At 36.2% G+C, this 15,119-nt stretch overlaps 1 protein-coding gene across 22 annotated transcripts in view; it reads right to left on the reverse strand.

Annotated features, from left to right (window-relative positions):
- Nucleotides 1–2,559: 2,559 nt before the first annotated feature.
- Nucleotides 2,560–15,119, reverse strand: part of SCEL (sciellin) — a 177,518-nt gene continuing 164,958 nt past the window's right edge. For 16 of the 22 annotated variants that reach the window (XM_057532560.1, XM_057532547.1, XM_057532540.1 and 13 more), the window contains 6 exons: nucleotides 15,025–15,117; nucleotides 14,222–14,293; nucleotides 12,327–12,401; nucleotides 8,721–8,829; nucleotides 6,656–6,758; nucleotides 2,560–4,849 (listed from right to left, as the gene is read on the reverse strand). In XM_057532560.1, coding sequence (XP_057388543.1) covers nucleotides 4,833–4,849; nucleotides 6,656–6,758; nucleotides 8,721–8,829; nucleotides 12,327–12,401; nucleotides 14,222–14,293; nucleotides 15,025–15,117 — 469 coding nt within the window. In that variant the 3' untranslated portion in view covers nucleotides 2,560–4,832. The remainder of the gene's footprint in view (nucleotides 4,850–6,655; nucleotides 6,759–8,720; nucleotides 8,830–12,326; nucleotides 12,402–14,221; nucleotides 14,294–15,024; nucleotides 15,118–15,119) is intronic. The other 6 variants (XM_057532558.1, XM_057532549.1, XM_057532561.1 and 3 more) reach the window with 4 other exon arrangements.

The raw sequence follows: 15,119 nt of genomic DNA on the forward strand, positions 1-15,119 counted from the left end.
GTTTAGTTTTAAGAGTTCTTTGGTATGGAGGACAAATTCTTTATCAGATATCTACTTTGCAAATATTTTCTCCCAGTCTGTGGCTTATCTTCTCATTCTCTTAACAGTGCCTTTCACAGAGCACAGGTTTTTAATTTTAATAAAGCTGACTGAAATTTCTTTTATAGATTGTGCTTTTGATGTTATATCCAAAAACTCGTCACCAAGTTTAAGGTCATGTTGTTTTTCTCCTACATTTTCTTCTGGAAGTTTTATGGTTTTGCATTTTACATTTAAGTCTATGACCCATTTTGAGTTAATTTTTGTAAAAGATGTAAAGTCTGGGTCTACGTACTTTTTTTTTTCTTTTTTGCATATGGGTGTCCAATTATTTCAGCACCATTTGTTGAAGAGACTCTTCTTTCTCCATTGAATTGTCTTCGTGCTTTTGTCAAAAATCAGTAGACTGTATTTGTCTCAAAATAATTTTAATCTGTTCATGAAACCAATAGTAGTCAATAATATTTTAATGACACAAATTTAAAAGGCATAAATGAATTTTATGAAATGCCACCACTCATTTGATAATCTATATTTTTAATAATCCATTATGAAGCAACCATGGCCTGTATCTTGCCTGCTTCTTCAACCTCATCTCTTTCTGTTCATTAATTCCAGCCTCCTGGCAATCTTTCTGTGATTTCTTTAAATCACATCAAAGCTGCACTTGCCTTAGGGACTAAACACTTTCTTGTGGGAGACTTTCAATCCAGTTTGCCTTTGTGGGCCTGAAGGGTCCTTGAAGTTCATGATCTTTCCTTTTCTCTTGGGAAAGGAGATAAAATTAACAAATTGTGCCTGTCAAGAAAGTTATATCAAGATCTAAATGTTCCTTTCCACCAGATACATTATTCATATTGCAACAAAGGACAAGAACATGTAACATTCATAAAATTCCTGTGAGAAGTCTCTTCTAGATCTGAAATTATGCTGTCTCATTGTTTACTGTTTCTATTTGGAAAACAGAAAGGAATTTGATCCTGAGTGCTGCCTCAAATGAGGTGAGGAAACGTCATGCCTGACCCATTGTTTCCACTTCAGGTGAACGCTGGTTCAGAACCACCTTTGACAAAGTCACTCCTTTATCCAAGTGAGCAACTTCAGCCTGAGGACCAGGACAAAGTAGCCATTTGCTGTAACCCACCCGTTGGCAGAGAGCTGAAAGCTATCTAAGTAATATCTGAATATTGTTTTGCGTGAGGAATAGAGGAAGCTTAAAAATGCTTTGACTATTCTCTGTCTCTTGGCATCTGTGAACTTCTATCTCGTGTTTAAGAGAAGCACGGACACATTTAGCCCAGTAAGTGGTCTGATTTTGGCTGATCCTAAAACATCTCCTCCTGGAGTGCTTTGCCCCAGGCTGGTTCCTTCTCATCATTCAGCTCTTATTTGAAATATTACCTGACAACATTATTTTTAAATACTACCCCTTGGCCTAGTTGCTGCATTTTATTTCCCTCCTGGTCTTATTTGCTTTCAGAAATTATTGTGTTTATTTATTTTTTGTCTTTCAAACTGTGCCTCCACCCTTCCTTTAGAATTTAAGTTCCATGAGGGCAGGAGCCTTGGTTATTTTTGTTATCACTCAGATCTGGAACACAGTTTCTAAATGAAGATTTTTAAATTGTTGGATAACAGAACAAATGAAGGAGTGAATGAATGAGTGACAGTAGATTATAAACAATGCAATTTTTCCTACAGAGTCTAGAATGATTGGGCATTTCAATGTACTAATGAGAAGAATGTTTCAAAGAGGCAATGAAGTTAAAAAATCTTTCCCAGATGGCATTTATAAGGCAATGATAATGATCAGTTTCCTCTCTTCTAGTGAAAAAACGGAAACCATTACCTAACTCAGGAGACATTTGAACATTTCAGTACTATCTCAGAAGCCATACTTCTCAAATAGCAGGACAAAGATCCAGTAAACACGATTCAGAATTCACTTTGTGTTGTGACAAAGTTAACATGCAATTCTGCAGCACATTCAAAACATTCACCAACTCTTAGGCATCTAACAAAAGATATAATCTAAGAATGGGGTAAGCAGCAGGAATAGAGTCATAGATTCTTGCAGTGTTTGTGCTGGTGGATACAATAGCAAGCCAATGTTCTCAATCTCACATTTTAAGTAGCAGGAAATTGACCCATGAGGGAAATGGCCTATCCAAGTTAACACAGATATTTATGGGTGCCTCTGGGAACTGTTGAGGGCTATGGAATAGGTGGAATGCTAAAAACAATTTATTTACATTGTACCAAATAACCAGTATATTCAGTAGTAACAACTACAACAAAAAAATCAACATCATCATGGTAAGTTTGCCTCTACGTAGACCAAACGGTCACTTGGTTTGGTAGAGCTCTGAATCAAGCTGAATAGGAAAATGTTCCAAACACTCATGATTTTCTGTCATAGTAAACAAGCCAGAGAATGCCCCAGCCGTGAGAACTGGACCGTCTCATCACTCCTATCTAATTATAGGAGGGATTACAATCAAACAATTAAGGATGCAGAGATTACTTCTTGAATACATTTTTATTTCTTGGCCTTAGTAAAAGGAAAAAAAAGGTTTTTAACAAATTCTATTTCCAAGATTACTAGATATATTTTTGTTTTGCTTTTTGGAAGGATACTCTCATAGTGGAGCAATTAATTATTTTTTAGAGACATCTCTTCATTTGTAATAGAATTCAGGGCCTGGTATTCTGAGATTTAGGCAGTTGTGTCCAGGAAAAGTATGCCAATCAATCATAGCATAATTAGTTAGCTGCAAAAAAAAAAAAAATGAGATCTTACAAACTGTTTTAGGAATCTGTCATTCCTATGGGTGCAAGTAATCCCAGACATGAGGAAGAGGACTTGGTAAATCAGAAGCCCTTCTCTCTCCACTCTGTATTTATTCCATTTTTACAACAGCTTTTGGTTTAATTTAATACATTATTGTAGAAGAAAGGGTCCATTAAACAGCTACAGAAAAGTGAGAATTACGTTCCTTTTAGGTTTTTTTTTAAATTAAGCATTCAACAGTAGAATCCTTTAAAAATGATATTCAAATGATTTTTAATTACCACAAAGGCATTGAGATGTTAATACACTTTATATAAAAGAGAGGGATACTATTTCATTCGTCCTTTCCTGCCACAAATTCCAACTCTAAGAAAATTATTTCTTTTGATCCACTCTGATAGCATGTAATAAGAGAACAATAAAACATATGGCTCAATTACCACCGCTTCTCATCAAGCATGAATTAATGAATATCAAATTATTATTAATTGTTTTTTCTGTCTCCCTCTCCATAGGACAATGATTACACATTTCTGTATTTTAATAAGCATTAGTGTTTAACACTTTGTGGACCAGGGTCTAAGAGGAACAGATGCTTGAAATCATTATACAGAAGAATAACTCTTTACATTTATCAACATTTAGAAAATACATGATTATCTTTTAATCTCCCTAGTTTGTCAGTTTTTTACAACTGCCTTAAACTCCCTTAGAATTCCACCCTCTCTCAATGTTCCATATGCTTTCCTCTGAGAAGCAATTGCTATGTGCATATAAAGTAGTTTATAAGTGCAATGTCTCAATTTCAATAATAATAATAGTTCCTCACAAGATTATTGAATTTTCAATTCCTTAAGAAAAAGCTCTTTAAAAATCAAAGTTATAGATTGAGCAGTTAAAAAATTAATTTAGGCAGCATGGCACAGAATATAATAAATTATGATCACTATAATTGACATATCAATGTCAGTGAGTAATACTTATAGATACTGTATAAGAAGATTCTGTATAACTGACAGTTCATTTATTTTTATAAGCCATCTGTAAATATAAAGTGCTATGTAATAGGAATAGATATAGCATGCTAAAGAACATGTCTTTGTAGTCCATAACTTTCATTATTTCTCATAGATCATTTATGAAACCAGATTTTGAAATGCATGCAAGGAAAACTTGACAAATTATGTAAACACTACATGTCATATGATTTAACCCATTACCCATAAATGCAGGTCTTTCTGTTTTTAAAACACATTCCACAAAACTTATATCTGTGATAAACTGAAGGATGATACCGAGGTTAGATTGTTTAGATATCCTATCTAGTTCAACATGCCTAACAAACACAGATTCAGGTATGCTTCTAAAGAGCAAACAAAAACTTGCTTTAGAATCTGATAATTTTGGAGCAGAAAGTGACCTTAGAAATCATTTTGTCCATTGCCCCTCATGTTACAGATAATAGCACAGAAATCTGAAAAGTTTAAGTGATTTTCTGAGGTCCATACAACTTTATACGTTAACATCTTTCTGCCAAAATTTCTATCAACATTACTTTTGCACAAAAAGGAAACATATCTTGCTCCCATGACAGTTTTGTCAAGACTTCAGTTACGTCTGTAAATCCAAATTCTTAGGGAAACAAAGGTGAGAAAATGGTAAATTTGTCTATAATGGAAACCGTGACACACAGCCTAATACTGAGCAGAGATGGACCTGGTCAAGGCTGACAATGCTCACTGCCATCAGAAGCATCCTTCCTTTGACACTGGGAACTAGAACCACTTGAATTTTTGCTCTCTAAATCTAACCAGATACCAGAGGGTTCCCTTTATGTATGTGACCTTAGTGGAGGCAATTAGATTATTTATGCAATAGCAGAGTTGTTAATTCTATACCAGAGTCAATCTTTGGTGTAAAAGCTTTTCTAGATTATATGTTCTTACAATAAAAATTTTAATTCCTTAGTGAATGCTTTCATCTTGATTTTCATGTGCCAGAATTACTGAATCCACTTTGCTGAAAAATTTAAAGAAAATAAGTTAGATATACAAATTCAGTACAAAAATAAGCCTGTAACTAAAGTTTTAAAAATAATTACTCATCAAGGGGGTAGTGGTGGGTTAAGCATTTTACTTTCACCTCCTACTGCATTCATCACTGTGGCATGGCTCTTCGTCATACCATAAATACAAAGCACCAATGTCCTGTACTCATATTTATGACATGCCTGAGAGTCATGTCTTAACAACTTAATTATACTATAAAGGGCTTCCCTGGTGGCAGCAGTGGTTAAGAATCCGCCTGCCAATGCAGGGGACACCGGTTCGAGCCCTGGTCCAGGAAGATCCCACATGCCGCGGAGCAACTAAGCCCGTGTGCCACAACTACTGAGCCTGTGCTCTAGAGCCTGCGAGCCACAACTACTGAAGCCCGTGCGCCTAGAGCCCGTGCTCCGCAACAAGAGAAGTCACTGCAATGAGAAGCCCATGCACCGCAACAAAGAGTAGCCCCCGCTCGCCGCAACTAGAGAAAGTCTGTGCGCAGCAGCAAAGACCCAACACAGCCAAAAATAAAAATAATAAATCAATTAATTAAAATAAATAAATAAATAAATAAATATACTATAAAAATGCACACAGGGAAGAAAACACAAAGACTTCTGAGTGTTTTGGTAACCACATCTCCTAAACCGTATCATGCACTCCCAGGACTGAAAGTTTTAGAGCTGCACCATGCACATCAAGGCCCCTTGATGTAACAATGGATCCTGATAAGGCTGCTCGATTAGGAAAAGAAAAGAAATATGAGAACTGGCTGGGGAAAGCAGAAAATAGAAGGCAAAGTATGAATATAATTAGCTTTGTTCTTGTCATTGATTCTGCAGCCTGATGGAACTCGGCTTTCTGAATATTTTTCAGAGTATTTTCCAGATGTAGCCTCTCAGTACCTCATTAATATCACACATTTGTCATTAAATTCCATATTTTGGATCCTGTGTAAAAATCGCAAATGCTCCTTTTTCATTCACCACCAGCAGGAAACTTGCCTTTCACACAGTGCTGTTGACCAGCTCCCCAATATCATCATGGTTATTCTACCTACTTACTATTGAAGTAAAAATTAAATGTTGATACTAGCTTTACAATGAAGTTTCATAGGATTTTATATTGCTAGCTTAATGTGCACTGTACACATCTTTTAAATCAACTTTTACAGCTTTCATGCTAAGCTTATTGAAAATATGAGTTAAAAATGCAGACCCTTAATGTTACTTCTCAAAACATTTATGCTAATTAGGTGTCCAAATTATAGTACAGTTGGTCTTAAAGGTAAAAAAAATACTCAAATGTTATATGCAATATAGAATTGTACACCATTAACTCTAAATTTTCCGTTTAAAAATAACATTAATATAGAATTGTACACCATTAACTCTAAATTTTCTGTTTAAAAATAACATTAAAAGGCATTTAGTATAATAACCAAATTACGTTGAAAAAATGTATATTCCAGTGCAAATGTAAAGGTCATTCACAGAAATGCACTTCAATTCCACCGATCAGTAGAGCAAAGAAAATCTGTTTTTGTTTGGAAAAAATGGAAAATTTCCTAAAATAAATGACTTTTGCTTAGTTGTATCTATGTCTGGTCTGACATCAGAAGAAAATATAAATGTTGACTGATTTTTATACCATAAAGTGAAATGCCACCATTGTATCTGCAGCTGAATTTTTAATATAATTAAGAAAATACTTTTATCTTTCATCAATATCAAAAGTTCATTAATGTTAGTGATGGTTCCTTACAGAGCTTAACACTTACCTACAACTTGAGAGTAGCAATGTTCACAATGTATTGTCTGTCTATAAATCCAAATACTGTCACCTGCTTGTAGGTTTTCCAAAGGTTGTTTGCATATTTCACACTAAACAGAATGTATAAAGTTTACATTATATATGAAGTTTAGATTCTTGGCGTAACAGGATTAAAAAAAAAAAAAAACTTTTACTTTATTCAGTACCATCCTTCATAGCAACACTCAGATGAAGCCTCAAGAGAACCCAGAGGGAAAATAAGAGTATACTTACTTGTCTGTGATCCACACACTGAACTTTTCAAATAAATCCTCTCATAAATCCCTCTACTATGGAGGTGTGCATTTCAGGGCATATATACCACTGAAGTTTCTACGTAACTCACAACAGAGTAGATATACATTTTCAGAAATTGGTTATGCCAAAGACAAGATCACCACTGGATATCGCAAACAAAAACACAAAGTGCATTTATTGTTTGCTTACTAAGGGAGAGCTATGCTGTCCGGATATAGCGTCATTGAGCAAAACGAACTTCTGATCCTATGCAGGGTTTAGGGAGAAGTTTGTTTCAAGTTGTGTTGGTTAAAGAGGAAGGAAAGGGTTGACATCTGCCTTAGACCTGTGCTCACTGGAGCAAGTTCACTGCCAACTGGCTGACTTTCAAGTTCACTGACGCAAATTGTCATAGATCAGTTTGACATGTTTAAGCCAGTTCAGATGGTTCTCTATTATTATGGCTATAGAATGATCTGTCTTTTCTTAGGAGTGTGGGGACATTTTTATTCTCAGTAGTATTTTATAATTAAATTGAAAGTGGAAATAAATCATCCAAAATATAATAAATGGAAATCATCCAAAATATAATAAAAGCAATAATCAGGTGAATTTCCTTCTTTTAAAAAGTTTTCTGCATAATACTTTTAAATAAGGAGCTATAGACTAACTTTTGTTTCGTTGAGTAAACTTAATAATTAAAAGGAAATTTTACTGTCATAATTAAATAATTATGAAATTTTCAGATTATAGTTTAAATAGACTTCTATATATGATGGCCTAAAATTGGATTTTATTTGCTCAAAATGAGGCATTTCTTCTTGCTTTGTGTCACTTTCTGAAGCTAATTTAAGGAGAAGCAATCAATTGTCAAAGTATTACATCTACGTGACTGAATTAGATAATTTGTATCAGTCATAGAATATCAGCACTAGAAAGGACCCATAGATTTAGGCTGTGGTTCTTAAACTGGCTGCCTGTTAGATCTATCTAAGGAGATTGTAAAAATACCAATGCCCAGCAATCATCTCTAAGATTCTTGATTTAATTGGGGCTGGTCCCAAGCATTCTATTTTTCTCCTAATCTCCCCAGACAATTATAATATGCATCCAGGGTTGAAAACCACTGGTCTAATCAGCTACTTCATTTTATAGATGAGGAAACTGAGGCTAAGCTAATTTAGATGATCATCCAAAGTCACATGGCCTCAATTAGTGTCAGTTAGAACTCCAGCTCAGGTCTTCAGGTTCCCAGTTAAGTGCTCACCCAGTTACACCAAAAACTATATTGTTGACCTACGCAATGTTTTTGTGAAAAGTAAAAGAAATAGCATATAAAAACACAAACTGTGAAGCATTCTACTATGTACGCTTTATTATTATACTAAGCCACATTTAATTAGAATGACGTAAGGAGCTGCTAGCTTTCTTCTCAACAATTTCTTGGCCTTTTCAGATTTCATTATATATTTTATGTAATGCATGATTTATGAAAATGTTGCAAAAACTTTTCTAAAGAGAACAAGTGTTTACCTTTTTACAGATTTCAATCTGTAGGGTAAGAGTTATAAATGTGTCAATAATCAACTTTTAAGCCTAAAGCCAAGAGAGTAATTATAAACCTTGGAGGTTTAGGCTGTAGAACTCTGAGAAATGTTTAAATAGTGCATTATTAATGTGCATGACAGTGTTTCTGAAAGCTTTAACTTCATTTCATGTATTTCATTAAATAATTATTTTTATTCCAATCATTATGCAATTTTATATTGAGTTAAGTGCAATAAACATAGGCTTACCTTGAAGCAAGTGGAATGGCAGCAAATTTGTAATTCATTTAAAATCATCTTAGCTTCTGTGCCCAAGGGTTTTCGACAGTAAGTGCACATATCCATTTCAATGACAGACCTATAGAGATGTAAGCAATTAAAAATAAATTTGTCATCATGCAAAAGACAGATGTATTCCCCATAAAGTCATATGGAAATGATATGTTAATTTTGTTGATACTGTAGTAAATTCTGTAAAAATCAAGGAAAGCTGAGGATTTACTTATCCTAGGATAGCAGGATAAGTGATTGATTCTTCTAGTTATTTCAAAATGATATCAAAGAATTAACATGAAGGAAAGTCTCAGATTATTAATTCATTAGCAATCAAAAGTGCATCTGGGCAGGACAAAGACGTTCACAGTTTTCTAACTGAACTAGGTCATAAGTACCCCTTGAAGCTAGAAGAGGGTTTTGAATTATTAATGTACTTATATCATAGAAAAATTATGCTGCAGATTAATATAAAAATTTAACTCTCAAAACGTTCAATAGGACAAAAATAGAAATCCATTCAAGAATGTGTTGGTGAATTCACAAATGATGGATAACCTAGATTCTAGGGTCTAGAGTCACTAAAACGCTCCCCTATGCCACTTCTCTTGGTGTCATTGTAAGACTCAGAATATTGGGGGCCCTTTCATGACAAAAATTCTCCAATATGATATAATCTCACCACAAATTTGATGGGGAAAAAAGAGCTTTGCTATTTACTTTGGAAAAATAATGTTCAATAATAAATAAATGATCAGCAAGTCCAAAAGACCTTGGGTCACGCCAGAGTCTTAAGAAAGGCCAATAAGTACTTGACTCTTTTCCTTTTGAAAGGTCTTAGGACAGTCTTAAATAGCACCTTGCAGAGTTTACTAGTCTCAGGGTGTTAGCAAACAAGCCTGAAATTTCCAAAGTAGGATACATACCGAGGTGGTGAAATAAAAATAGCTAATACTTAATAGTGCTAATATGTTTAATATGTGCAGTGCATTTTCCATGCACTTTGCTTAAATCAACTCGTTTATTCTTCATAACACCTCTGAGAAGCAGGTACTCTTATTTTTATCATTATTTTACAGAAGAGAAAGCTGAGGCACAGAAGGGTAAGTCTTGCAGCCAGTGAGTGGCAGAGGCGGGATTTGAATGAAGGCAGAGCGGCCACAGAGCCCTGTGCTACCTCTGGGCCTGCTTGTGAGATTGCCTGGGCTCGCTGGGTTAGAAAGAACGAGTCACGCCCAGAAACCACAATCGATCCTGTCCTCAAGCGCAGGACTAGAAGCAGAGAGGAGGGAAAGTTGAGGGGAGGAGGGGGTGAGAGAGGAAAGGGATTGGAGTAGATAAACCTTGTTTCATTTTATACTCTCAGCCATTCTAGTAATCTCTTCTTCCCTTATGTATATAAATAAATATTTCCCTCTTTCAATGATCTCTCTAGGTACTTGCTTACATATTCCGGGCAAATAGCTTCCTATGCATTTTTCACATATATGCATATGTAGGTACCCACACACTTAAATTTCCCATGTTAGACTGTAAGCACTTCCAGAGTAAAAACTGCCACTCTCTAGCATTCTTCCATTCCAGAGACACTGAGACAGGAGCTGGGAATATAAAGAAGCGTGAGATAGTCTCCTCCAATGAGAAGCCTTCTTTCCACTAGGGTAGCCAGGTGTGTGATCGGATGATCACCACATATTTATGGGTGTGTGAAAAGAGTTAGGAGAACACAGCCAGTGGAGCAACTAATCCCTAGGGTGAAGCAGGAGAGAGGCTTGTCGGCATAAGTGCCATCTGAGTTAAAGCTTGAGGGTGAAGGAGCTCTCAAGGGCAGCTCAGTGAGGTGGGGAGGGGCGTGATAGAGGGGTTCCAAGCAGAGTGAACAGGATGTACCAAGGTGCCACACAATGAGGGTGGCTGGAGTGATTGAACATCAGGCAGTACTCAGCAGGATCAGGTTCTGAAGGCCCATAAGTCATGTACAGAGGAATTTGGCATTTACCCTGTAAAGGGGCACCGGCCACTTTATGGGATTGATGTGCTTAGGTAAGAACTGTGGGGATGCAGCTAATTTCACACAGTGAGCAACAGAAAAAGTTTGCTGGACTAACTGGTTTTAATGGACAATTGACTTTTGCTCTGACGACCAAAAAAATTTCAAGGATCACTTGAGGAATAGGAGTGAAATTCTTCACTTTGAGAGCAATACTTTAATGTAGAATGTTTTTCTTCCTTAACAATAAAAATATGAGCCCAGGGAAAGCTCTGGTGTTGGTGTTATCCTTACTAAGATCATACTTAGTCAGGAATTCTCTGGTGTTCCAGTGGCTAGGACTCCATGCTCTTACTGTCAGGGACCTGGGTTTGATCCCTGGTCAGGGAACAAAGCTGTGCCTAGTGACCAAAAAAAAAAAAAAAAAAAGATCATACTTAGTCAAAGATCTTTTCAGAGCGTTATGAAAAACCTAGCTCTGGTGTTTTGGTTATCTAAGCGGTACTTGTGGTGCTCCTATAGCCACATCAAAGAGGTATGACTTAAAGGCAAGACACTAAGAAGAGCCTTGGTAATAGAAGATCTTACAAAAGTGACAAAAAGAGGATATAATTTTGATGCCTGGCCCTCCTATGTTTCCCTTAGTAAATGGAACATAGGTTTGTTTATTCAGGAATAATTTATTGAGTATCTGTTAGGTGCCAAGGACTGCGTTACAAGCTGAGGCTGTGCGTAAAAATAAGATATGTCGTGACCCTCGGTGAGCCATATTTCCACCCCCTGCAATAGAGAAATACCATCGATAGAATACCGGACATTTGCCTTACAGCTGGTTTCCAGTGGTTGGATTGAAATGCTAATTATTTTTATTTCCTCCATTGGAAGTCTGCAGGCCACAGTCTCATGAGTGTCACCTATTTACCCGACTGAGCATAAAATGGTAAAAGAGAGTAATCAAGAGCAAAAGCCTGAGGTCAGTTTACCGGCACTAAATTGATGCTCATCCTAACCCCCTTCCTGGGAACTGAGCACGGGCCCCAGTGGGTCACAGCGGCACATCCACGCAGCTGTTTGTAAGGTGAGCTGGCTTTGGAAAACCGCAAGGAGGGAGGGCTGCGGGCACAGTCTGGGGAAGCAATGAAGCCTGGATGCTAATAATGTGGCAGTACTGGGGACTCCTGGGGTCACCAACAGCAGAGACACTTGCCTGGGAGGCAGCTGTAAGGCACAGAAAGCTCTAATGGAATAAAGTACATCAAAATCAAAGAACAACAGCCAGAAAGCCAAGGAGCAAATTCCTAGATGCAGAGGTTGCTGTACTTCGTTCCACTCATACAGTCACCAATATAACCACTGTCAGGAGTGTCATCTCCAAGTTCAATGGACTGCAAGAATGTGTACATATATATTTCAGTGCTATGTACATAGTGAAGATATGTAAATATATATTATATATAAATATATACACATATATAATAAAATGTATATTTATAAAGTATATACACACATATTTATCTATAATATGTAAAAATATATATGTTTACATGTGTGTGTGTGTATACTTTTATGTATGGAAATACAGACATACTCACCTATCTGAAGTCGAATAAATGGTTTGTATGTATTTTCCAGAGATACCCTCCTGATATCTATCCTTTGGTGATTTACTAGAAGCAAACACACATGGACATGTGAGAATTGGGCTATTTCCCTAGTATTGAAGTATATACCCCTATGCAGGCAAGGAAGCACACACACACCCTCTCACACAGCCTCATTATTATTATTTGTTGTGATGTTACAAGCCAGGACAATGTACTGAGTCTTTTTTTTTTTTTAATCTGGAGAAGTATTGATATGCAAGCAACTTCCAAGTTGACATAAGTTGACATATTCATCAAGATAAATAAAGAATGGGGCAAGGAGAGTGCAAGAACAAGTGTAAGCAGGAAAAGCAGTTATTGTTTTTCATGAAGTTTATACTTGCACCTCCCTTATTTTTACTAAAAGAAAGCTATCTGTAGCCTCCAATAAAGAATATACACGAAGCACGAGCCAGTGCAGGCAAATATAGATAGACACCATTCACGTAGAGAAACACTCCTGAACTTTTAGAGGAAGCTTTGGAAGTTTTTGTATTTGCTTGAAAACATCCAAGAATCATTTAGAATGAAAGCAAAAATATTGTAACTTTTAAAAGCCCTCTTTGTTCCCTTTCTGCTCCAGTTTGTAAACGTCACTCTCTCCTGGAGGCAAATGAAGTGTGCAGTGCACTAACCAGCTGGCTGTCCGTAACTGCTTCCCCAGTACTTACACTACCTGGGAGCATATTAGGACCAGAAGCAATATGTTCCTATTATTTCATACAGTGAAGGATAACTCCATAGCCCTCACTTGGGATTTCTTAATGAGAAATCCTTCTCTCCCTCCAAACTGCCCGTAGGCAGACTGCTGTCAGAAATAGAATCTACTTTACGGAACACATAGCCCACAATGCTAAATAAAAGTTCGCACATATTTATGCCTGATACATATAAAGTTATTCCCATTTTATTGGTCAGAAAATTGAGACTCGAATTGAGACAGGAAACTGAAGTTAAGTAGTTTTGCTGAGGCCACATAGTCAGTAAATGACAAACTAAGATTCAATCCCAACTCTGATTCTAGGGCCTCTGGTTTAATATATACTGCACTGTCTGTGTAGATTTTAGGGAGAATTGGATTAAGCAGCAAAATCAACGTTGAGGTTGCATTTTACAAGGTAACTTACTTTGGGGTTTGAGGAATCCCTTTTGGGGGGAAGGTTGCTCAAATCGAACGCACCTCGAATTTCTGGGAGCCCCGCCCCCATACTCTGCTCTCTGGCCTCTTTGAAATGGGCGGTGATTAACACATGCGTGCGTATATCCACATCTGAATGCCCCACCGTTACCCTACCCCACAATTAGGCCAATTCTTGTTTTTATACTCCGCGAAATCGAATGACTTGTGAATCCCTGACCTTGTCTGACATTTTCCTCAACATCCATCACATCAAGCAGTGGATTTTGTGGGTCAGAGCTTATTTACTAAAAGTTATACCGCTTATTTCACATTAGAGGTAAACAATGGTCGATAGAACCATTTAATTAAAGTGTGACTCCAAATTAGCATAGGAATACTTGTGTAATTTTATAAAGCTTATTATGGGCATGTATGTTTATGTGACAACTTTCAAATAACTATCCTATTATGTATACATGTGTTATATTAAAATATTTTTTAGTCCATTCAATGAAATTGTATGATTATTTGACAACTACTTAATAGTGGAAAGATTATAAAGAATTATATACTTATTTACATAAAGAAATTGATATACTCTTAAACGTTCTGCTATTTGAAAAAAGCAAGCATACCCTGAAATAATGGCATTCCTTCATAAACACAGATTATTTCAAAATTATAAAATATATATAGCAAAATACTTCAAATAAATTTCCAGTACCTATTCTCCACATACGTCCTTGTGTACACAACAGTACCCTTTGGTCCCGCATGCCTGGTTTCAGCATTGGAGCTGCAATACAAACCATCTTACTTCATGTTTAAAGTTTGTTTACAGGATAATCAAATTAACAAGGCAATTATCCAATCCAGTGAAAAAAATAATGCTCATATAGTCCTTCTAAACTATTGCCTTTGAAACACGAATGTTAAAGTGGTATCAATCCATTTCTGCAAAATTTATTTATGTCTCCCATTTTGTCTTAACTTCCAGAAGTGTCTTGGCCTACTTCCAGAATACTATTATGCAAATCGGTCACTCAATAAGTCTGTTGTAGAGCACGATGATTATTTTGAATATTCCTGTAACATGTTTTAGTGTCTATTTCCCTGATGTCCCATTCATATTTCCAAACCATTGCTTTCCCCACAAATCTCAAGCAAAAAGTGGACCTTAATTAACGAACATGATAACATCTGATTTAATGAAACCTTTAAATCTACTTAAAGAATGTCAATGCCAATGTCTCAATCATGCTTTTTAAAAAAAATTATAGACTTTTTAAGGAAAAATCACAGTTTACACTCATTATTCATAATTGACAACTTACCAGTGACCAAGTTGTTTACTCAACACCTTTGTATAAGCCTGCTTAGCCACTGGTAAAATTAAAAATTTCTGCATTTCAAAGGAAGGATTAGGTTGTATGTGGATATTTTCTTTAAAAAACAGAAGGAGAAAAAAAAAAAAACACAACAGAAGGAGAATAGTCCTGTCAGTTGTTTTATAATTGACCATAGTACCTGAGCGCCTTCCGTGCTTCATAAGAGTAGGCAGTGGTTCTAGAAGATGGGCTGATTAAAGCCTCAGTAGACCCACTAACTTGGCCATCTTGCCT

This window comes from Balaenoptera acutorostrata, chromosome 18 (genome assembly GCF_949987535.1).
Source record: "Balaenoptera acutorostrata chromosome 18, mBalAcu1.1, whole genome shotgun sequence".
In the NCBI taxonomy this organism is placed as follows: domain Eukaryota; kingdom Metazoa; phylum Chordata; class Mammalia; order Artiodactyla; family Balaenopteridae; genus Balaenoptera; species Balaenoptera acutorostrata.